Genomic DNA, 24960 nt, shown 5'->3' with positions numbered 1-24960 from the left:
TTTTATTTCCGCCAAAAATTTCGCTTTTTGGCGTTGACACTTGGCCAGTGTTTAGTTGCGGTAAGTTCTTATTAGTTCAAGTAGAAATTGTACATTTAAATAAATGTGAAATGTTTTTTCCGTGGAATAATAGGCATGCTACAGAATAAAGGCTTTCGAAAGATTGAATATGTTCAGCGACTTTTGGGGCTGACTGTACCTCGGAAGTTAGGTGAGTACTTATTTTGCGTGGTTTATTTGTAGATATCTATTTCCTAGGTACCTACCTCGCTTGTTACGTTGGGTACCTCGCAAGTTTTGGGAGTAAATAAATAAAAGAATATTATCAAATGTAAAATTTAATACCAGGCTCTGTCCACAAAATAATTTATGACTTCACACAAGTCGTTTTATTCTAAAATCGTAACAAATACATTTTTGTTGGACAACAATGTCATAATCGAATAATCGATACAGCATATACAAAATCATAATCGCCTAAATAGCATCACACGTCTTAACTAAATGATTATTTATACACGATATTGTCTTAAAACTAATGTTATAGAGGGAAAGGAAAAAATAACTTTAATTTATACTAATTTTCTGTATAAAATTCAATACTTTTTACACACTTTTTTATTATATAGTTATGAATTAGTTTCGTTCATACATTTTAATATTTACACCAATTTATATTAGGAGGTATATCGCTTAGTTCGTCACGTTTAAATGAATTTGTGACGTACATAATATTATCAATTATGATACAAGACGGAAGAATTTGTTATTGAGTATATGTTAGCAGAAAAACTTAGGTAAATAAAGTTGTAGTCCAATAACAAGGCAGACATAGTAAAGAGAACCTGTAAATAACAGTAGTCGAATAATCGACTAATAAAATAAATTATTGTATAAACTGAATAAAATAGTATTTAGTCAGTTATTTCAATATTTACAATGTTATGAAGAGTAAATAAAGGTAATATAAAAACAAATAAATAATAATATACATGTTGAAATCTCTTAAACGTGTGTAGAATTTATATTCAGTCTTAAGCCATCCTCACTATTCACTGACGTCAAGAAAAAGTATAGGGAAAATGGAAACTAGAAGAAAACAATAACAGTATAGACTCTCACTCATAAATGAAGGAGTATGTCAACTATCTTCGTCCTTTTCTATCCTACTATGATATGCAAAGAGTAAAAAGGACAGCTGAAATACTGCCGTTCAAGAACAAGTGCTTGTATAACATAGAACAAAATATGTGTCGTCTAAATGAAATCATTACAAACAGTACATTTTAAACTTAAGTAGATAATTTCATCGTTTTCATAAAATAAGAGTAAATAAGCACTTGTAAAGTTCCTAGTAAAGATTTCATTTAAGAAACATATTTTAAAGAAATAAAACATCAGTGAACTAGCTCAAACATTGAATAATTCCATAATAGAGGCGCGGATATATTTAGTCGAGTTTGATTAACAATAACTTTAACTCGATACACGACTAGTCGATTATATTTCACTAAATAATCGACTTAATCGGTTGTATAATAGTAAATCGACTAAATATAAACGCGAAATAACGTGCACCGACAAAATACACATTCCGTATTGAAACAACAGAAATATTGCTTCAATAGAATACAATTCAACAATATTAATACTTCAAGGGTTTGCAAAACAAACTAACCGTAGGGTGGGGACACACTCTTGCGATATGAAGTCCACTTTCAATTTATAGTGAAGCTAATGGTATAATATACGATCAAAACTGCAACAATTTGGTAGATAAACAAAAGTAGAGAGGCATTCGTCTACGACTGTGGCCAACGTAGTAGCTCTCGTGAAAGTTTGTATGCATGGAAAACTGTGCGTATTTTAAATGTTACTCTATAGATTTGTTGTGGTCGATACAAGGCAGGTATAATTGTACATGGATGTGAATGAAAATAAACATCGAATGAAACGGGCGTTGATTTACTCCTACACTCTTTGTTATTTAGGAACTTAAACAAGCTAATTGAGTAGGGTATCGACATTGCACCGTCCCGTACACATAGAGACAACTTTCAAATTTTTCAAATAAATCATTGTGTAAATTATTTATGGTCTATTAAAATATGGTTTTCTTTAGCATTCAGTATAAATTAAAAGTGGACAAAATATCACACAGGTTCTCGCACCCATAATAATATAAATTTTATTTAGAACTATCTAACTTAACCTAATATATGACTGATGTCTTTCGACATAACGGCTAAAGCACACTGCTATTTATAACAATAGCAGTAGCATACGTTATAACAGTTATAAAATAGCAGCTATTGTACTGCTGAAGGCTGGTTAGCTTATCAATGGAATAATGTTGCTTTATCCATTGGATAGGGTAACTGACACTTTTTTTCGCTACAGTACTGCTTATGGCCGGATTATCTTAAACAAGTATTGGCTAGATTATCAATGGAATATCGACAAGTCTTTTTATATGTTACTTTATCCATCGGATAGGGTAACCAACACTTATCTGGCCTTGAAACTGGCTCCGAGTGTTAAAAATAACAGTGTGCTTTAACTAAAATAAAAAAATTATAGCTATACTCTGCTGCGAGCGAAAACAAACTGCTTTTTTAACTTAACTTGATATTTTTTTAGCTTTTCAGGCAGTCAATTTGGAGTTTTTTTGTCACAATATTATAGGAACAATTAATTAACAATTACTTATTTTATATATTAACTATAGCCTATTGCTATAATCACATTAAAACTTCCAATCTGAATTGTGACAAAAATAGGCCAATATTTATAATTTCATTTACTACTATCAAGTTTGTAAACGAAAAAGTATAATTGACTGTTTTACTATAAACTTAGACCTTCATTCTAAAATACAAAAAAAGAATATAGGACAAAAGAAACTGATCATGGCTGTTCTCTCATCAAAAATGCGTAGTTTTCATTGTCAATGAGTATCATCGTAGATTTCATTCTCATAATATTTCCTTTTAAAAATGCATAAAACAAAAATTCAGCTTGTAACTACGCCCATAGATATTGAAACATCAAGCTAAATAAATGTAATTTTATCTGCTATAACTAAATAGCAGTGTATTTAACAAATCAACAAATTATTTATTTCATTTGTTACTAAAAAAAACACTTTATCAACTTAATATTGTTTTTTTTATTTTTCTGCCATTTTAAACAAGCAGTTTATCAACTTGATAGTAGTTAAATAGTGTATAGCAGTTTGTTAGTCATCTACAGTGAGAGTACGTACGATGCGTCGCGTGGTGGGGGCTCGGCTCGCGGGGGGCCGCTGCCGCGGAACATCACTTACTTGACGACGGCTGACCGCGTTCTTCTGGAAGAGAGTAGGTTTCATTTTATAAATATACAGATCTCTACACAATATGTGACAAACACACAATCAAAAAGCCTGATTGTGTTTCGGATACTACAAACTTTGAATGGATAAATATCACTTTTATCAACTAAAAGTGAGAGAAATGAAACCACATATTTGATCGTTAAGTCACAGACATAAGACAAGTTTGTAAACGGATTACTGTCACCGCTATCTTGGCGCAGTAGTACAGAAATAGAAAAGACATTGAAGATTTCAACTCATCGATATCAGAAAGATTTTACTTTGAATTAAAACCAATGCTTTGCTTTTAGAAATAATGTTTTTTTGTTATTACCGGGCATATATCCTAACTCTGGACTGCCCAATCATGACATCAATCAGTCGCTGTAGAAAGAATGGACTACGATTTCTTCAACATTCAATTTATACGTATTTCTAAAGTCTATCCCATTTATTCATAAAAATATATGAAGTTATGAAAGGCTTATAAAGTGTTTTGTTTCTTTCACTCCATAGCGAAATGAAAGAGAGAAAACATATTTTAGTAGTTGTTTAACTAAAATAGGTTTAAAGTGTGTTTATGAATAAGAGGGTATGATCCATGCTATTGTAAAGCATACAGGAACGCCATACAATAAAATGATACACACAACTAATTACAATGGAGCGGAACTGCAAAGTTTTCCATAATATTATCATAAGACGTCGGTATATTTAGTAAATACATTGCCGAGTGTACAAGAAGGTGACTAACAGGAAAGTCTTGTTTCAAAATCAATGTATATCAAACACTTGATTATTATTGATTGTACTGCAGTTTTGTGCTGCTTATGTTATGAGGAAAATGTATGAAGATACAGGATAACTGTTTAAGATAGTTATAACTAAATCTACGAAACTATTTTGACGATGTTTGAAGTTGATAGATTATTTCTTACGAAAAATTAGCGCGAACAATAAAAACACTATTTTTGCTCATAAATAAAAGGTTTCCTGAATCCATCCGTTCATAATGGTGTTTTTTATGTTATGTGTTAAATTCCAAGCAGATACTAGCACTCGGATTTTCAGGCGATTATGTAGAGAAATCATGTAAGTAGCGGAATTTCAATGTACATTTGTATTTTTAACTTTACTAAAAGTCAGATACACACATTAAATTTAAAAGTTATTTACATTTTATATAGTCGTACTTATTACAATGTTAGATTCCAAACATTCTCTATCTATCCATATTCCTATCAAGATGCTCTTAAATGTATTAAGAGCATCTTGTATATCGTTAGCCATCGTTTTCCTCATTTCATAGCGCTTGGGGAAGTCCCTGCGTGCTCAAGTAAATATAAGACTATATGAATGAATCGTAAACTTGCTTACTGTCCTAGATTTCTCTTACTGTGTGCAATCAAATGTCTTATTCATTACTTTTGATCGTAGTTATAGTGTAATTTTATTAATAGTTCGCTGGTATACTAGCGATTTCCAAACGAAAGCATTTTAACTTTTCAAATAAAAGTTACAGCTTTAAAAGCTTTATAACTTTTAAACTCTCGCGTTGCATGTTTAATGTATAATAGAATACGGGAATTAACGTTAATTTTAAAATCGTCTGTCCAAAATTTCAGTTTATAATTGTAATTTTTGATATTATTATAATCTCTTATAGAATAATATTTATTTAGGTACTTTTAGACTTTTAGGATCGACTGCTTTACTTTCAATTTTATTCGAGGTTTTTTTTATCTTTATTTTTTATTGTATGGTAAATTACAATACGGAAAGTTACGACAATTATCACAATAACCGCAAACCAGACGTCTCTTAGACGCGCAAATTCACAGAAATTCACACGTACAGTATATTATACGTATATTTTAATATTATAATAACAATATCTAATACAATATGCACTGAACAAAGCTTACATAACGTTTTGTTTTACAACCACAGTGACTTATATAGGTGTTTAGTGATGCACATCAAACTGTGTCTCACACGGTAATGTGTGAAAATATGTCTTTTATTTGTTATAAATATCTATTGTGTAAGATTCTAGACTCATCGTCTAGTATATGTACGAAACATATGTTTATTTTATGTAAATGCAACTGTTAAGGAAGGAAAATAATTTTTATTATTATTTATTTTATTTAAACTTCTTATACAAAAATTGTATAAAGGCGGACTTAATGCCAAAGGCATTTTCTTTTAGGATACGTATACTTCTAACCAGAAGATTTCAGGTGACTACCACTGGGGACAGAAAGTCAGTTTAGTCCTTTTATAGGACCGTAGGACACAGCCTTTAAAAGTAGCAAAGGAGTGGGCGATACATGGCTAATAATGGTCGAATTGTCATTCGAAGCGAGCTACAAGCCTGCCTTCCCGTAAGTAAATAATATAAGGTAAGAAGAATATATACGATATTTGCTTTTAAAGCTAGGCAAAATACATAAATGAATGGTTACTCACTGTAATTCCGCAACGCGATCTCTCGCTCCTGCGCGTCAAAGTACCATAACGTGATTGCGTATCTGAAAACATCATATCAAAAGGTTTAATATTATAAAACGTATTCGTGTAGCGATTCTGTATTAATGTATCGTCTTCGCCTTCATATAGTTATTTAATATTCGTTGCAACATGAAAAAAATATTATTAGGTAAGGTCTTCACTGCCTACTTATTTCATATGTTGCCCCAAAATATTCTCGTGCATATAGCGTGGCGCTATCTCGTACTTAACCAAAATGTGGATGAACGAAACTGATGCATGAAGTTTGTAGTCAAACGGTCAACCACCGGCAAGGGCACATACCTGGTGCCATAAGCGGGCTGCACTTCATGAGGGTTCCGCCTATCAGACCAGAAGAACAGCATCCTGTCGAAGATGGGCGCGATGTCCGCCACCTGGTTCGTACCTTCAGGGAACACTCTGAAACATTCACGACACATACATGATAGAAAAACTTGACTCTGTTCCACTAATATTATGAATGCGAGAGTTTTGTATGTGGTAATAGATGTTATGACGAAAATTTGATAAACAGATAGTTCTAAGCTGGAATACTTTAACTACGGGATATATTTTCACGCGGATGAAGTCACGGGCGGAAGCTAGTATAGCTATTATAAATACTAGAAGGTGTGTGTTTGGTACCGATTCATGGCTAAATGTATAGCTGAAAGCCTGAATGGTATCACAATAAGACGACTTAATTTTCTAATTTAAGATATTACAAAAGTAGATTTAAGATCATAAAATGATTTTCAAGCGCCTATGATTTGGTTTTAATTGCTGTAAACGTACTGTGCATTAATATCAATGAAAAATCCATTTGTCAATATTTGTAGTTTAATTAAATAAGAATATCTTTGACCGCATATAATTGACAGGTCTATTACTTTCAACAAGGGTCTTTTGAAGGAAATTGATTTAATATGACCAGCGGTTAGGATAGTTATACTTTAGGAACAAATTGGACATAGATTTACAAGCATTCGTAACAGTATTAAGCTATTGTTGGGACCCCGAAAATATGACTGAAAAGAATCTAGCTAGAAGTATAGACCCCGACAGTCTACATTCAAATCTGCGATACAACTGTTTCTAACATGACATAGTAAGTGATCGCGAAATTGCATCGTAGTCATTCAAATCGCAGCTGCGAAGTTGTATAGCAAACTTTGAAAGAGAGCTATTGCAACTTTCCATCTTTCCTACTCATCTCGTAGTCTTAAATTAGTTTGCGTTATATGTACCTAGCCCTAAAAAAAGGTGCTGTAGATTATATTTACCTAAGTAGTCCACCACACCGCTTGACGTCCCAGTCGAGATTCAAATAGTAAATGGCGGTGATGCAGCGTCCATCCTTGTTGGGGTTGTCCACGTGCTTCACGTAGTGACTGCCGGAGCCCGGGTAACACGCCACCATAGCCTGGAGACAAGGAACTAAGCATTACAAACTAGGTTTAGGGCACAATCGCCATTTTTTCCTTTATTTCTAGCATTGCACAATACTAGCAATCATGTTCTTTCTCCTAGTTAACCTAATTAAAAGGTTGTGTTTGGAATAGATGGGCATCGGAAGAGTAAAGGGTAGAGTACGAACCCACGACCTCTGGTTCGCGAGACTGATGGCTGAACCATTGGGATACTGACGCTACAAACTAGACAAATTTAAACTATATCCAACTAATGAAGGCAGTGGTAGGCCTATGGAGCTTGATTTTCTACGAAATATGTTAGAGGTAGCGACGGTATAGACTCATTTCTACAGCCAGAATGTACGTAATTAAAAACTGGTTCAATTAAAAGCTTGAGGAAAATCTTACGCATGGGAAACCCGATATTTGGCTGCAAGCCATAATGATTACCCGCGAGGGGAAAACACATCACTTTCGCGCATTCAATTAGGATGTAAAAAGGTTAATGGTGGTGACGTAGTGTTTTATGTTCGCAAATGATATTGTAAATAATGAGAGTAGAAAATAATAAATAGGGCTAGGTCGCGACGTCACTTTTATATTTAAACTGCTTTATTTTGAACTCCACGTATCACTTCCGTACTGAAATTGTAAATAACATTAGAAACGGACATAGTTACAAGTCGAAGTGGTCATCTTCTGTCTTGGTTAAATTGGCGTAAGAATAAGTAAACATACGCCTAAGAAACTTACTAAACATTCGCCAATAATTAGGTAATTTGAAATTGAACTATCAAATAACGGTCGATACTGTTTTTCGATTTAACTGCTAGCAGCAAGTAAACATTTTTATTCAGATCCAAAATAACCTACGTTTGTAACCAAAACTTAAAAAAAGATATTTACAAGTTAACGATAAACGGTTCAAATGAAAAACAGGAAACGGACCGCTATCTATTTCTTTCAAAATGACTGTCAACTGATCAGTAGGGTTTACACGTGCGAAATAAAACATAGCTAGGCGTCCGACCGGCATTTAATTCGAATAGATCACGCCTTGGGAGGTCCTATTACCTATTCACTATTCAGCGAGCGATTTCCTTAACCGTTGAGGTAGGACTATATTGATCGAAAATATTGGGCAATTTGGTAATGGACTTTCATGTCGCGTGTGTCAAATTTGGTTAAGCTATATTTCGGTAAATCTGCTACCAATTTGTAATTTTAAGAAGAGGCTTGCATAGCACGGTGATTCAAGTGTTTTCCAAGTACCTATCTAAACCTAAGAAAAATGTCAGGTAAAAGAATTCTGCAGAAGTAAAGCTATTTATATAAAGATGACGGTAAAGAACGTGACAGTCATCGAAGATTCTTAAATACAAAACGACAACAGGTTTTGTTGATCCAGAATTGTATCACAATCCAGAAAGAGGATGCTAATATTGCTAATGAAACATAACAAACTAATAAGAGCAGTAAATTGCTTCAAACTAATTGAATTTATGGTATCAGTAAGATTATTTCAAGTCAAATAAATAGATATTCCTAAAACTTTAAAAGTCAAGCACCTATAAACCATACAAACAAGAATGAATCACGTCACAACGCAGTACTTAAACTATCTTTGATTAAGACGAAAAATAAACTAAAATAAGAGACATTTATATAAAGATTTGTACAAAACAAACAGCATAAGCCTATTACTTCACGAAATTATCTCGAAATTGTAGCTGTTATCAAAGATTAACATTCATATAATTGGAGTGAATGCAGACAGCGTCATAGCGCAAATAAAATTAATTGTTGTGTAAATAATTTTGTTGATAAAGAGACCTACAGAAGTCTGTAAAGTACGAAGTAGTTCCTGGTATAGATGACGATTTCAGTATTTATATTGTCTTTCTAAAGCTAGAATATGTAAAGAATCAGTTACGGAAGGGAGAAAGAACGGTAGCAAGTGGCTTGTTGGCTTTTGCTTCTGCTATAAGGAAGAAGGCGTGATTTGATGTAGGTATGTAGAAAAAATAAAGGTGATGACTTTGTCACAGCTGTTTACCATATCAATAGACAGATGTTGCAAAAATACGTGGAAACTGAGGGCAAAAGACGGCAAGTCCTACAAAAGCCAACAACACTCCGTGGCGCAATGGTTAAGGTGTTCACCACGCCACTACCAGTGCGTCGAGAGGTCGTGGGTTCGATTCCCACTCGGAACATTATTTGTGCAATCTACAAATAATTGTTTCGGGTCTGGTTGTACTTTGTGTCCATTGTTTGTATGTTTGTAAAAGTCCCCGCCACAAGAGCAATTCTAAGTGCGGGGGATATTAAAAAAAAAATGTTTTCTTAACGAAACAACAATCTCCTTAGTTCCAAAGAAAGTACGGATGTTAACTATGTATAATAAAAACCATAATTTGTGCCATAAAACGTCAAAGAAGCGCAGTTTAAACAATACATCACTTCTAGTCGTTTGTGGAGATAATTTATAGCCCTGACGGAATACTAACCGCTTGTTGATTTATCTCGGCCCGTGTACGTAACAATGCGGTTATATTGCTAAGTTCAGTTACTATATTATCTTAAAAACGAGTGTCTATTTACTATTATGTTACAGGAATACACCCAATTATTGTTACCACTATTTGCACCTTAAGAAAATCTAATATTTTGAAGAAATTGGCAGGGTTCATTCACGATCTACGTGATTGAAAAAGCAAAATGTTTAACAGTTTAACAGCAGCCTGAGATCAAACTTGTCTAAAACGTCAAGTAATAAAAAAGGCGTCGTTACCATTTTATCTGTTTTAAGACTCGTCGAAGTTGTTCTACGTCCATTAATTTCTATTGACATTGAATGGCGGGTTATTACAAAAGGCCTTACATTATTCGGTCATATTTTTCTAAAATTATCATTATTTATATTGTTTCATAGATATACATCATAATATCTCAAGTGCTTATAAGAGTTTATCACGCCTCCCAACGTTTTTATGGCGTCGCGCAAAATACTAGCGGCACAATGTTTTTCTACGTACTATATCTTTCTATCAGGTGTTCAAGATAAGGAAACGTATTCGTACTTTTGTTTTGAAATCTTGTGAATGAAACTTGCATGTGAAATATTAAGATAGATTTTCCTGTAGAAACGTGTGGAATCTTTGATTGAAGTGTTTTGCTTATTTATTTTCCTTATTGATTAACTAATAGAGGCGAATTCATGGGAGTGACGGAATCTGATAAGGAATGCAGAGGACTATTGGCTACTACTGTCCCAGGGTTTTAGTTTTAAGGGAGCTTAGAAGTTATGAGTTAGTAAAATGCTTCAAGACAGATAGAGTATTTTGTGAAAAAGGTATTTAACCCGATGGTATTCGGAGTGCGAAATGTATAAGTTTTAGGGGTCTTTTCATTCAAAATTAAAGTTATAGTAGTAAAACGAAACCCTGAAAGAACTATACAATATGAAATTAAGGTAGGTACTATTCAGAGTGTGCAACAAAATCTGATACTAAACGGTTCGTGATATTTTTTTCTATATTTCATATCTGTGCCTACAGTGACGAAGTGTTATGAATGGTTTTCCCCAACAATCGACTGGTATATTATGATTTGATAACTCAATAAAATGTAAACAAACACGAACAATATAATTGTTGCAAAAATATAAATGAAGTAGTTATGATTTATTTGATTGGACTCTAGCTGTATCTGTCAGAGGTTTTCCTCTATTTTCAAATAAAATACACTGCGCAACCTGTTTTAGGAAAATTTTTAATATTCATATTTTTTGATAAAATACCCTAAAGTACTTACACATTTAGCAAAAAAAATTTTGATGCGTACTTAAGAATACTTAGACCTACATTTCAACCAATTTTTTTCAAATCTAGAGTGCCTTTTTGACACTTCAGCGCGCTATTAAGAGTAAAAAAAATTAACAAGCAGCACCCATTAACTTCTGTTTAAATATAAAAGCCATTAAAAGTCATTAAACGATAACCTCCGACATACTGGCTGAGTGAGTAAGCACCGCATTGCCGAGATGTCTGTCATTCCAGTTTCAATCAATGTCATTTCCGGACCAGCACGTGCGTATTGAATTTGGAACACGGTTTCGCGCCAAAAAACCATAACAGAACTTTTTTCTGTTGGCTGGCTTAGGATTTTTTTGTACAGGCCATTTGGGAATGAGTTTTTAGAGTAAACTTTTTGACGTTAGCTTTTTTTTTTTTCATGGCGGGATTTATGGGAATGGTTTTTGAACCGTCTTATATCAAAGATTTCTGAGCTACATATTGAAAAGTTGACTATAATTGAATAAACTACGGATGTAACTTAAAGGAAAACTAATAAATGTTTAAAAATAATCAAACAATAAATGCTTTAGTTAATCCTGGTTTATGGAATTAGTAAGATAAAACTGTGACGTACATGGTATACGTGACTGACCTTGTTAAGGGCACAATTAGGGACAAATATTCCTGTTATTCATAGACACAATGGGGCTACGTGACAAAGGTATACGCCTATAGGAAGATATTACCTAATTATTTGTGGTTAACCCATAGAGGAAGTAGGTACCTACCTATTCTTATTTTATTTTTATAAAAATATTGTTTCAGTACCTTTTGCAATTGTCGATACAAAGCACCATTGCGTTGCTTAAATCAATCTGTAGTGATTTTTGAAAGTATCTAATATCATTGCGGCTGATTTAATAAATGTGAAAATTTGGTATTGTGAAAATATAGATACGGTTAAAAACATCTACCTAATTAATCTTTTTTAAAAGTCATGCAAACATATTAACCTATAAACGACGCGACGTACGAAAATTCTCAAATATTTATCATAATCCACAGTTGACTGCGCAAAGACGCTTTCGAAGCTAGCGTCAATATTAGCACCATTTAACAAAGACCTATGCCGATTTAAACTTATGTGGGTAGGTACACGGAAGTTTTTGCGGAATATAGTGGACCACATTACATCGGTTGTTAATCGAACAATAGTATGTAAACACAGGGATGTCGGCGTGGGATTCGCTTACGATGACTTACTAATGTTTACAGTCGCCCTTGCCCCGCGCCCCGCGTGCCGCCGGCATGCGGCTAGTCACGTACGCATCGCTCTCACGGCGCATGCGCGTAGTACCCGCGCGCGGTATTTTGGTTTTTATCGCACGAACTTGCGATCCCTTTGCGCGATACTGCTTTTGCGAAGATAACGATAGCAGTAGGGCAATCGGTTGATATTTTTAGGTCGTTTTTTTTTGTGCTGTCTCAAAAAATTATGCCTGAGCGGCTACGTCAGGCATAAAGTATAGTTACAGTCCAAGCGAGCGAATCAGTTTGCTGAAAATTATTTAATTTTATGTAGTTTATAATGTAACTTTAAGTTTAGCATACATAATATTATCATAAGATATCCAGTTAATTCATACCTACATACCCACTTAGTTTAAATTAAAACACTATTTCAGCTTCAGGAGAAGGTGTATTACGAACTGATGAAGTAATAACATGACGCACAATCCAGTCATAACATCATTCTGTAAGAAAACCCTCATTGACCTAAACACTTATTCACGCAATAGCACAGCCTACACAAAACCTGATCCACCTTTTATTATAAATGCAAAAAAAAGGTTAGGATGTTATGTACTCTTTCACACAAAAACTAATGGACGAAATTTCAGTAAAATTTATCAAACGGATAGTTTTATATTATGGTTTTTACTCCCGAACATTTTATACCCGATGTATCGAGCAGAAAGAACTCCTTCACAGAAAATCTACTGAACGGAATTTTCAGGAACTTTGATAAGTATACGAATATTTTAAAAGCATAGCATACTTTTTAAACCTGAAAACCTTTCCATGGATATCCAATTTCTTTTACGCGAACTTGCGTGCTGGTTTGAAATTAAAAATTATACAACATTCCAGTTTGAACAACAGTCGTCTACGAAAAAAGAAACTTTTCTATAAACAATTGTACGTACTCAAAACAAACACGCTATTATCACAGTAGTAGTAATAAGAAAACATCTGGTCCATGAATGGAATGCAAGTAAATCATGAGATAAGTGTTATCAGTAATTCAGTACAGATAAACGGTACAATAAATCAATTATTCATAGTGATCTCATGGGTGTAGTCGAGTTTATTGTTGGAGTCAATATTTATTTCCGCTTGTAGTAACTATTGGTGGTAGGTACTAAAATATACCTGTGTAGTCTCAAGCATCGTTTTATTATGTGGAATTTACCTAAAAACTGTTTTTTTCATTGCATATGCTGTTTCGGCCTTTAGAGTGAGTTTAGTAGTGAGGGTAGTTTCACAAAATATGGTTACTAAGCTGACCTTTTCACATGATTTTCAACTTTTGAAACATCAATATCAAACTTTCAATTTTAGATTGTTTACGAAAGGGGATTCGTTTTTATGTAGAGGACGACGAATCTTAATAAACAATAGTATATTTTTGAACTCAATTGTACAACAGACTCTTAAATTCATACTCATTCATAGAAATATTGAAAAGGCAAAAAGGAATAAACATTCTGCAAACATCATAATTACTTTCTTATAATCAGAACAAAAGCGAACGGGACCTCCCTTAGAACATTCTACCCTTGAATGAAGTAGAAAGGCCTTTCTTCCCCATTCCATTGTTCCAAAAATACTTTATGAACGTCAAATGACCACAAATTGGTTGTACTAGTCAGCTGTTCAATCATTCAGCAATAGAAACCTCGTGTTTTCCATTTATATTCGGTGTGGGACAAGGCCGGTACCAGGTACTTGAACAATACCGCCAAAATTTGACAGATGGTGTTTTTTTTTAAATTGAGGTTATGGTCACGCTGGCGTTTCTATGGCAATGGTTTTTGATGTAACGAGAGTTAAAGGTGCTGTTTACACCTGCTTTGACTACGCCAAAAATTTTAGACTGCTTCTCTGCTAAATCTGTTCAATACAGGAGATTTTGTAGTGGTCAAATCAAGATACTATGGAGTAAGGAGGCATTTTCTTGGCAACGGGAGAAAAAGACAAAGGCAAGATAGCATTTGAAAATTTTTTCACGTATATAGACAAAAATCGTTCTAGTCCATACGGCTACTGGTACTGAGCTGCCATCTGTGCTCTAATAATCTACAAAATTATATTAACAGAAAAATATTTTTCTTTCTATAAGCTGTATTGAGTCTATAGTGAAATCGAATACTACCTAAAATTATCATAATACGAGTCATAATAAAAACATACATACCGTTTCTTCTAGGAGTGGAGTTTATACCAAAACACGACAATCTATATTGAAATATTATGTTAATCTGGCAAATGTTTGAGCTTATATTCTTCAAACAAACTTCAACAGCGAATGAACCGTTATAATGGGGCATACACGTGATAATTATGTAAATATACTGACTCCATTAAATGTCCTTTAAAATAGGTTTATTTTTTACTTTTCACTATTCTGTTTATCTTAAACTAATGAGTATTAGATGGTAATTTAAATATGCTTTTAGCGCAGTATTTTCAAATGTATTTATTTGCGAGTTTCTCAAGGCAAAAAGAGGTCACAAGGTAGAAATGAAGTTTAAACGAGATATGGGAGCACATTGCTTAGCAGTGGGACAGTGTCAATAAGACGGGTAGAAGAGTTCCTTTTTCAGCACAAATCTTTTACAGCACCTTCGCTATAGGAAGGAATTATTTTGGTGGTATGAAAATTGCAGCTGAAAAATAGGTATTCGTGGTAGCATCAGTCAAAGAATGTCACCTAATTCTACTGTGTTAAATAACTAAGGTATGGATATACTACTGGTAACTCCAATTATTATAGTAAAAGGTCCAAAAATAATCTGCTCAGCAGTTTCCGCGTTAACACTCAAACAAACATACACACATCTCTGCATACTAGACAAATAATAAGTTTTAAACATTCCTCTATTAATTACGGTACAAATAACGCGCGGATATATTTGCGAAAGGCTTTACAAGATAAGTGTTGTTTTAGAAATAGATACGGAATTGTTTACTATTTCTCTGCAAATAAATAGATTAATTAAGTATTATGATGAATGGGCGGTATTGTATTCGGTATTGTACTCAGGTCGGAATAAGTATTATTGGTCTTCTTGTAAATTATATTATATTAGATTATTCTCAATAGTAGTACGGAGTAAAGTAACGTGCTCACTGCTCAGTATAGTGTAATCTTGAGTAAAGAAAAGGCTCGCCCCCTATTACAGGGGACTGACATTGTTAGTGGCGAAACGCTAGTGTATATGTCATAGAGCTACACCTTCTCTGACTACACCTTCGGGTATAGCAGGTGTGGTATTACATAATACCACACCTGCTGATGCTAATGTATACTGAGTGTAAACCCCTAAAAGGTCAATGATACAATTTGTAAAGGTAATAGTAAAATGTCAGGGTTATGGCGTTGCCGCCGTTTATAGATTTATGCTATTGAGTATGTGGATATAACGGAAATTATACGTTTGTTTACGTCAATATTTACTGTTTGTTAAATTTTGTTACGCGTAGGTTTTTCGGAATTAATTTAACGCTAGACAGAGTTATCTTTGAAACTTATACATTTTTGAGTTCACCAATCAGGGAGACTGCATTACTTATTTCTTGAAGCAAAATGTGAGTTGATTTTAAGTAAGCTTATCAGCATATGTTATAAAAAGAAAATCAATGCGATGCGGTTTCGTTCTGCATTAAGCTTAGTTTTTAAACTAATTAAGCAAATTGTATAAAATCTATTTTCATAGAAAATCTAAATTTAATAGTCTAATTAGCTATTTTTTGACGGCCTTTTCTTTTTTAATACTTATTGGTTAATTTGAAGATGATGCTTTTAAAAACGATATGTGTTTTGTATTTAAACTTGGCGTAATGGTTGCTGCCTTCAATTCTTCTGTGTCAACATCTTAGATGGTCTTCTTTTGCTCATCAAAACTATTAGACAAACGAAACTTGTCATGAGCAAAATCATAGTAATTAATACTACGGTAAAATCAATAAGCATAATAGTTACCTACTTCACCAAGACAATAGCTAAAAGCAACACAAATAGGTCGAACACGATTCTTCTATAGGTACTTTTATTCTATGACAAACTTGGAGCTACGTGATGGCACCCAGGAACTCTTGACCGCAACATAATTCCTTGTATCGGAGTGGGATTTCCAGCAATTAGACACGCCTATTTCGTATTAAGAGTGTTATGTCATATGTTACTGAACCTGTAGTTGCATAATGTGTTATGCAACAGTTTGTCATAATTATATTTGTTATAGGTACTTATATAAGTATACTGAATGCAGTTATGATTCATTTAATTTTAGTACTCTGTAGGAGCGCTAGGGTATGCGTAAGGATTAAAGGGTTTCGCGAAGTTTGGGTATTTCCAATTTATGTTGGTACAATTTTATTGTACCCTGCAGATTGGGAACGGGCCCTACACAAATAGCAGACACTTTTGTTATACTTTTGTTATACAAATGGCAAAAATTGGGTGTATTATAAAGCTTACTTGAAAGTGCAAGCTTGCACCTTCGGGTATACCAACATGCAGATGAAAAGCATCTAACCAACCACGTGAAATGGAGCCTGCGCCGAAATCTCAAACGAAACTAGACGGAAATATGCCCGATCACGTTTTCTTCTCAAATAACACGTGTTTCTAGTTATGAATGCATTGCAGTTATTGTGTAAAGAGTGTGGCAAATAGTTTGTTATCTTGGGACCTCTGCCAACATTAATTACGGACTGAAGTAGAAAAATGTACCGTCTGTTGATGAGAGTTTGTTTGTTTACATGTCTGACGTCTAAACTAGACTGTGTAGACAAACGCAGTAGATTGTTTAAATAAGAAGTAGAAATATCCGGTTTTCTCACAAATATCAGTGTTTTTAATGTTATCCCACCCACTCGAGGAATTTCGTGGATTTTTATAAACTTTTCCCTGTTATGGAAAAAATATGGTAGAATTTTTTTATGGCAACGTATTAAACTCATTATTTTACAAAAGTCTATCACTTTTAGGAAAGAACAGTCCACACTAACACTAGTATCCAGCCAGTCAATCAATTTAATCATTAAAAAAATCGTTTTCAAATTGCCTTTTACAAAGTATACGAATAAACCGTCAAAATCTTGAATATCATAGTTTCTGTATAGCGTGTCGTGAACACATTTTGGTGAATGGTAGGGCGATGAGATAATGTATGCGGAAGCGCGAGTTTCTACTTATCAGAGATTTATCTATATTGTCAGATTTACATTTAAATGGCAAGATGATTCTTAACGAGGAATTCAATAACATTTTGAGTCTTTGGAGAAATTATGCTAAACAATGTATGTCTATTCAAAATGCCGCGACAAATACACACACGGCACAAAAAGTTGCATAAGACAAGTATTCTCGAGTACTTATGCAATTGTACTATTACACACGTACCAACGTGTGTGGCCGACTCTAAGCATTTGGGACAAATTTCATCTGTTAAGTCGTTGTTGACAAACATAAAAGAGTCTACGCTTGATAAAATAAGCATTAAAGATCTATAGGTAAACAAGTATTAGAGTAGAGATGCCAACCCGGATCATTCATACAATCCAAGTAGGTAGTCCATATCCAGAAACAGTGACCCTCTCGATATCAAGGCTTCTTATATCGGTATTTAAAAAGACTTGGACTCTCAAGAACCCAATTAAGTGAGAATATGCTTCTACTTCAAGTATGCTTCAGAGTACATCGTGAAAAATCTGGTTTGCGAGAAAATAGTAAAAAAAGCACCATTTCCATACAAACTTTTTTTAGCTAGACACATCGGCGCATTTATGATATATAGAAAAGTAGTGCATTATTCGTTACCTTCGTCCTGCCGTTGATAACGAAGTCACCCATCTTCCCATTGTTGGCCATCTTGTTCGCCCTCAATATGATGTTGTCCACCTGGAAGACAATAAGGATTAATTGTCTTTTTATTGCTTTTCCATCTAATGAGGAAGGTCGTTACGAGTGGAAAAGTACGAAGAAATACGTATGATATTAGGTATGCAGCGGTGCGTTTGATAAAATATATCGGTCAAGTGCAAGGTGTGTTGTTTTTTATTTATCGATGATGGATTTACTCATAAAATAAGAATTTTCAACGAATTTCATCATTTTTGAAGAATTCTCTTCACTTTACTTGTTCTGTTGAAATACTTCAGCTAATTTTAAATTATCCTGTGCATAACTTTGTATTTAAAGCAGCATAAGAACGTTGATATACTTCCTAGGATTGATAAGAATCGTGAACTCTATTTCGCTTATCGTGCACAAAATCAATTTTGAAGTCAAGGAAATGTTATTTCTTCTGAAGAATCAATTGATTTTCGTGTACGGTAAACATAAATAAGAGCTCGTCTACTATATGAATATAGTAGATAAATCGGTATATGAAATAAGTAATGTTCAGTTTAAATTCTTGAGGTAATGTAGTCTTCGATTGTGCAATGAATATTAGGCCAATAACAATTGTTAATCATTTGGCAAACGTCGGAATGTTCGCAATCTACGGCGCCGGCGTATCGGCTCGATATCAGTAATCAGTCTTTATCAATATTAATCCAGCCTTCTTTTATCATTTGTATTGTCTGGTATGTACGTATTTATAAAAATCTACAATCAATCCACCCTCCAAAAAACAATTTTAAAAAGGCCTTTTTGAGAATACAATAGCCTTTATAAACTACTTGCTACCAATAAGCTGTTTTAGCAGCGGATATTTGCAAGCCACCTCGGATACTATACGCATTAATTGAAATGGGGCTTTATAATACCGAAGGGTATTTGACGATTGTGTATACCAAGTTTAGTATGTATCTAACAATAGACATGAACATGGTGACGACTCCAGAAGCTTTGGACGGGGGTAGTTTTTCTAGTTTTGTTTGAAAAAAGTACGAACTAGACCTAATTATTACGTAATAGAGAAGAATCTATAGTTTTTGGGATTTTAGTTCTTGTTCTTGAGTCTTCAAGCTCTCTCATTACTAGTTTTTTGCTGACCTATTCAGCAATATAGTTATTTCCAGTCTAACTCCCCGTTGTAAGCAATTTCTGGCATTTTATCGCCAAAAAGTTTATTCTTTTTGATGCCGCATGCGTGTTATTATGACCACTTAAGTGCCACATTGTTCTGGTAATTTGTAATGTTATGACAGGGGTCAAAATGTACGATAAAGACAATTGCTGTAACGGCCCGATAAATATACCTTATCAGGCAAACGATAAGCGAAATTAAGGTGACATGACGTGGGTACTTACTTTAGAATATTCGCTATTTATTGATGTGCGCCATTTTTAAAAAAAGATTAACAAGCATGTGGATATGTAGTTAGATGTAGCAGAAAAAGTGGTCAAGGGAATGCCATCGTGTGGAATTTGGCATGAATCTATGTAGGTATAGTACCAAAAAATATCATAATAATATAATGGCGATCGGTGCTTCGCGAGACATTTAAAAATGCGTGATTTCCGTGTCCATTAATTAGCCATGGTGCCCTAATTTCAATATTCACGATTTTTGTGTGCCGTTTTGTGACACCTGTGTAGATACTAAAAGTAGGGTACGAAGTCTCTAATATTTTTGGAGTAATATGATGCCCAACCCGCACTTGGCTAGCGTGGTGGACTCAAGGCCTAACCCCTCCCGTTGGGGAGGAGACCCTTGCCCTGCAGTGGGACAGAAAAGGGTTACAACAAAAAAGAAACCAGACGCGGAACAAAAACTCTGCAAATATTCGACTAATTTCAATTCGCTATATTATTTTAAGCCAATAGCCAACAAGATGGAGCCAATGAGCCGCGGCAGACGGCCTGTGTTATTAACCTGTGTCAACACGAGTCACACATGCTAATCTGTTCTGTGGTTTACATAACGAATGACAACAAACATAGGTATATACAGAGTTCGTAGCTACAAAAAATAACCAAATCATATTTTCGTACTGCAAACGGAGACTTGTTAAAATGTAGGAGGCCAGTAGATAGAATTATAAAAATAATGAACAAATACTAAGTACTGTTGGAAAGACCCACTTTATTGGATGATATCGAGAAATTATTGATCCAGTCTGGAGATACCTTAGTAGTTTCAATCTTGGGTAACTTTATCTCAAGAAGAAATCAGAAGTAGATTAAATAAGAGGATGCCACAATAAGATTTATGATATTACGATAATGATGGGCAGAAATATTGACTGAATGTGCCCAGAAGCTGAAGTAAATTTTGGACAGGAAGGGTAGAACAGTAGTAAGTAACGACAGTACATAGAATTACGCTTTCGGGTAAACCTCGACAAGAGTAGCGCAGAATATTTATGTATAGTTACATGATTTGTTTAAACAAATAACTCTTTAGACAGGTATTTTAGAAAATAGTGGTGTTTTCACCTGCGAAATGAGCTTTATCTGAGGTAAATCATTATAATTCGATGTAGATAGTGCACTAATCATACATTCGGAACATTCTACACGTAATTAATCATCAAAACAAGTGATAAGTATCAATCGGTGAATAACAAACCATACGTGTAAAGACGCAGGTGCAAGTTTACGACCAACCAGTCATTCTACAGAAATTAAGAGCATATGCTACGTGAAAACGAAGTTTTTAAAAATACAGTTGTTTGTTTATGGCCTTTCTCTAATCTTTTTTAAACGGAGTAGCCAGTATCAAATATGCGTGCCATATATTTTTGTAATATAGTACAACCGACATATTATATAGAATGGAATTGTGACAAAAAGAAGATATTTCGTTTTCGATGATTATAGTTAGGGGTTCTGGTATCGAGCTTATTGCACCACTTTTTATTCCACTGATGTAATGGCTGTTTGTGTTAAGTCTAGTAAATATTGTTGCCCTGTTATCAGCTTGTAATTTCTCATAAAAACTGAAAAATAAGTAGCAATTAAATTTGACCTCAGTATTGAAGTGTGACATGTTTCTTTTGGGGTTTTTTCTGAAGAAGTCAAGAGTGCTTCCTAAGTTCCTTGTGTCAAGGACCTACTAAAGTCAATGACAATATCTTGTAATTAATAAGTTGAGTAAAGACAAGATTTTTTTGTACGTCTTTATAGGTACCTACGTCATTTTTGTTTACCGGACTTTTACATGTTGTTTGAGTAATCAATAAATAGGTGGTAAAGGGGTAAATGACTCTCATTTGTATACCTCTTTACAGGAAATGGCGGAGATTATCGTATGCCTACAAGTCAACGACCCATTAATGATGTTTTGATAATTATTATAATCATGTCTTCCTAGCCATAAACTAGCAATGGCTACGACAGTTTCATTGAAACCAGCGAGCTGTGCACAACGTTGTTTAAATACTCAATACATAGGTACAATCTCTGTTCCTTACTCTTAGAGCCCAATGGGACGGATAACCATGACGATCAGTAAGAAGTAAGGCGCAGGACGTAGCTTTGCGGCTTTTTAAAGGTTAGATAAATAAATACAACAGTAATTTTTACTTACTTGACTAATAAGTTGTCTAATGTTACAGCAGTTGGGTTCCTTGCCGTCGATCCACGTGATGAGGTCGCTTCGGATCGTCTGTGCTTCTGTACTTGATGGATTTGATACCAACTGCCCTCTCTGGATAAAAAATATTGACATTATAAGGTAGCTGTAATTAGGTGAAAGTACTGTTATTTGTTCACACACACATTAACTCATTTGTGAGAAAAATATAGATAAAGTAATTACTAAAACTAGATTCGCAAATACTAAAATTAAAACTAAACTCAGATTATTTTTCATTAAATACCTATCCAAATATAATATAATATAATAATTATATAGGGACCATTTGCGAGCTACCAACATTATTGAAGAATAAGTGGCAGCTACAAGCACACTAGTTTTAACAATAATCAAGCATAACATAGGACAAATGCTCAATAATGATTATTCATCCTAACAATACAGGTATTTTACTAGTTAGAATTAAGAAAAGTTTATAAAGAACTTAAATAACCTTAGTACCTAATAAAAAACACATCATCTCATAAATATTTACAGTCATGTTAGAATTTAAGAACTGAAACTCCTCTTCGGGCCTCTGCTGGTAAGAACCTATTTATGGGTTAAATACTACGCTAACACTGCTTTAAATAAACCATAAGTTATGTCAATAAATAATTTGGCATATTTACATACCTAATCTGTCAAATATTATTGACACAAAATATGACTAGAGTCTACGATACATGATGATTAAATATTTATTTCATTTTATTGCACCACCATGTGTAAAGTTTATGATAAAATACTTTATGGGGTAAGTCCGTAAGTCTAACTTTGTCGGGTGGATTGACTCAAAGCTTGCCCTTGCTGCTCCCAGGAGACTCCTGCCCAATATCCTTGGCCAGCTTTAATCTATGCTATTCACAGACTATTCTGAGAGTCTCAGATTTTTTCATTTTAAAATTCAATAACTTTTTAGGAGTGCATATTTCAAAACATCATAACATTTTGAATTTACTGCCAATTTGGAAGAGTTGTTAGTCAGTGCTCTCTTCTATTCAATATTTATATAACTTTTTGTTATTTGTCATTTAACACACTATCGCCCTACTGCGCACTTTGGGAACCTATGATTAAAGTAAAACTAAGTACTAGTACCTATATTAAAAGAACCCACAATTATTGCAAATTGAGAGATGTGCTTCTGCAAAACATACTACCAAGTTTTAAAACATTCTATTGTTATAACAATGTTAACAATATTATGAATTGAATATAGACATTTGTACATGCTTTATACAGTTGTTTTATTATTTTACTTCATGCTTAGTTAAAAAAATAATTAAATATGTTTAAATAAAGTATTTCTAGACAAATTTATTTATAATTTGAATGGGTAAGATTGTATACCAAATAATATTTATTATACAGAGGCCAATGAACCCAAACACCTGTTATTTCTTTTCCTGTATCTATAATGTTTAAAAATAAGTTCATACTATTATCACAACACCATATGGGATTCATGGCATAGAAGAGAGAAAGAGAGACTGTAATCAGATTGATTTCTCCCTTATAATAAAATCCTTAAAATATTCCAATGTATAACACTGCAATTTGAAAAAAAAAGTGCTTTTGGTCTGGTCTACAATATTTTGGTAAAAAGTATATCAAGTCGTCACAGAAAATAACCTTTTGTAGAGCTGTAAAGAAGTATCGGCAAAAATGTGTTATAAATACTTAAAACTTTTAATATTACTCATAACTATTCTTCAATTTATGCACTCTTTAAACTAAGCTCATAAATTCAATTTATTTTTAAATCAAATTAAAAAAATATTTATTAAATATGACATGCACAGACCACACACTTTTAAGCAGGTGCTATATAAACACAATCTTTAAAAAATATAACACTAGAATGTTTTACTTAGTAAGTTCAATGGCTTGAAAAGAGCACACAACTTTTGTTTACATTAGTGAATATAGACTAACATGTAAATCTCATTATTATTTACCACTTAAGTTGGTTCTATATGTCATATATTCAAATCTCCTCAAGCTATTTATAACAATTTATCACAGATATGCCAAAATACTTGTTAATTGAGGTCACATTGTTTACCTTCACAATTCAGCACAAAACCATAAACAAACAGACTTACTGTAAATATTCCTGATCTGTACATGTCTAGCACTTCCTTCAGTACTAACAGTCCTCGCTCCTTGCCCAGGAAATTGTTCAAAACACACACACCATACTGAGTCATGTCACTAATCACTCTATGACAAATTTCATAACAAGGATCACTCGGATCCATATAGTAACTATTAGGCATATGATTGAACGGCGCACCACTACCCTTCAAAGACGCTTCAGGGTACTCCTTCACTCGAGTACCCTGCTCAGCACCAAAGTTAGGTAATACAGGCATTTTAACTGTCTCAGTCCTGTTCACCGCTCTCAACACATTGGATGTCCCCGCTGTCGCGAAGTCCACCGTGCTCAGTTGTTGCGCAGACTCACGCAACACCTCCTGCTCCGATGAACCCTCGTATGTTATGGCACTACCCGTCGTCAACTCTCGATTTGTATACACTACACTAGGAATTACACTATTGTCATTGTGGCCCGACGATTTCGACGAGCCTTCTTCACTTTGTTTAACGTTTTCAGTTGATACTTGCGAATTATGTTTACTAACACTGTCCGTGCTACCCTCTTTACCACTTTTTCTGACGTTTTTCGTCTTACTTTTTCTATGTCTTGTATCACTACCCTCTTTAGAAAATTTCTTCTGCGTGTCTTCTATAACGTCGGAAGTAACGTCTTTCACTTTCTTCGTATCTTCTTCGCCCACTGTTACTATCGTACGTTCACCTGAATTATCGCTTTTCGAACCTTTCTGTAACTTGGGTGCACATTCACTTTTGTGTCTTTTCCAATCTTGACGTTGGTGCTCTGTGTTACAATAATATATGGTGAGGCAACGAGCGCACCGTCTATGGGTCTTCTCGTTGCAAACGGCGCAACAAGCGAGGCCGCCTCCTTGATTCATTCTGAAATAAATTTCTCCCAAGGGCCGGCCCCTACGACTTGTCAACTGAAAGAAATGTCA

General features: G+C 34.1%; 1 protein-coding gene across 2 annotated transcripts; it reads right to left on the bottom strand.

Moving 5' to 3' along the window:
• Nucleotides 1-322: 322 nt before the first annotated feature.
• Nucleotides 323-24960, bottom strand: Hph (HIF prolyl hydroxylase). Of its 2 annotated transcripts, none has more exons than XM_076126664.1 (7): nt 24007-24960; nt 21851-21970; nt 18190-18270; nt 7153-7292; nt 6173-6289; nt 5828-5889; nt 323-3349 (listed from the first exon to the last, which is right to left on the bottom strand). In XM_076126664.1, exons 1-7 carry the CDS (start codon nt 24898-24900, stop codon nt 3318-3320), a joined length of 1446 nt encoding a protein of 481 aa, XP_075982779.1. In that variant the 5' UTR covers nt 24901-24960; the 3' UTR covers nt 323-3317. The 2 variants fall into 2 exon arrangements, with proteins under 2 accessions (XP_075982779.1, XP_075982780.1); XM_076126665.1 differs by having other exon boundaries at nt 323-3346.

This window comes from Anticarsia gemmatalis, chromosome 19, assembly GCF_050436995.1.
Source record: "Anticarsia gemmatalis isolate Benzon Research Colony breed Stoneville strain chromosome 19, ilAntGemm2 primary, whole genome shotgun sequence".
In the NCBI taxonomy this organism is placed as follows: domain Eukaryota; kingdom Metazoa; phylum Arthropoda; class Insecta; order Lepidoptera; family Erebidae; genus Anticarsia; species Anticarsia gemmatalis.
Note: the sequence above shows the minus strand (reverse complement) of the source record. Positions and strands in the feature narration are given on the sequence as shown.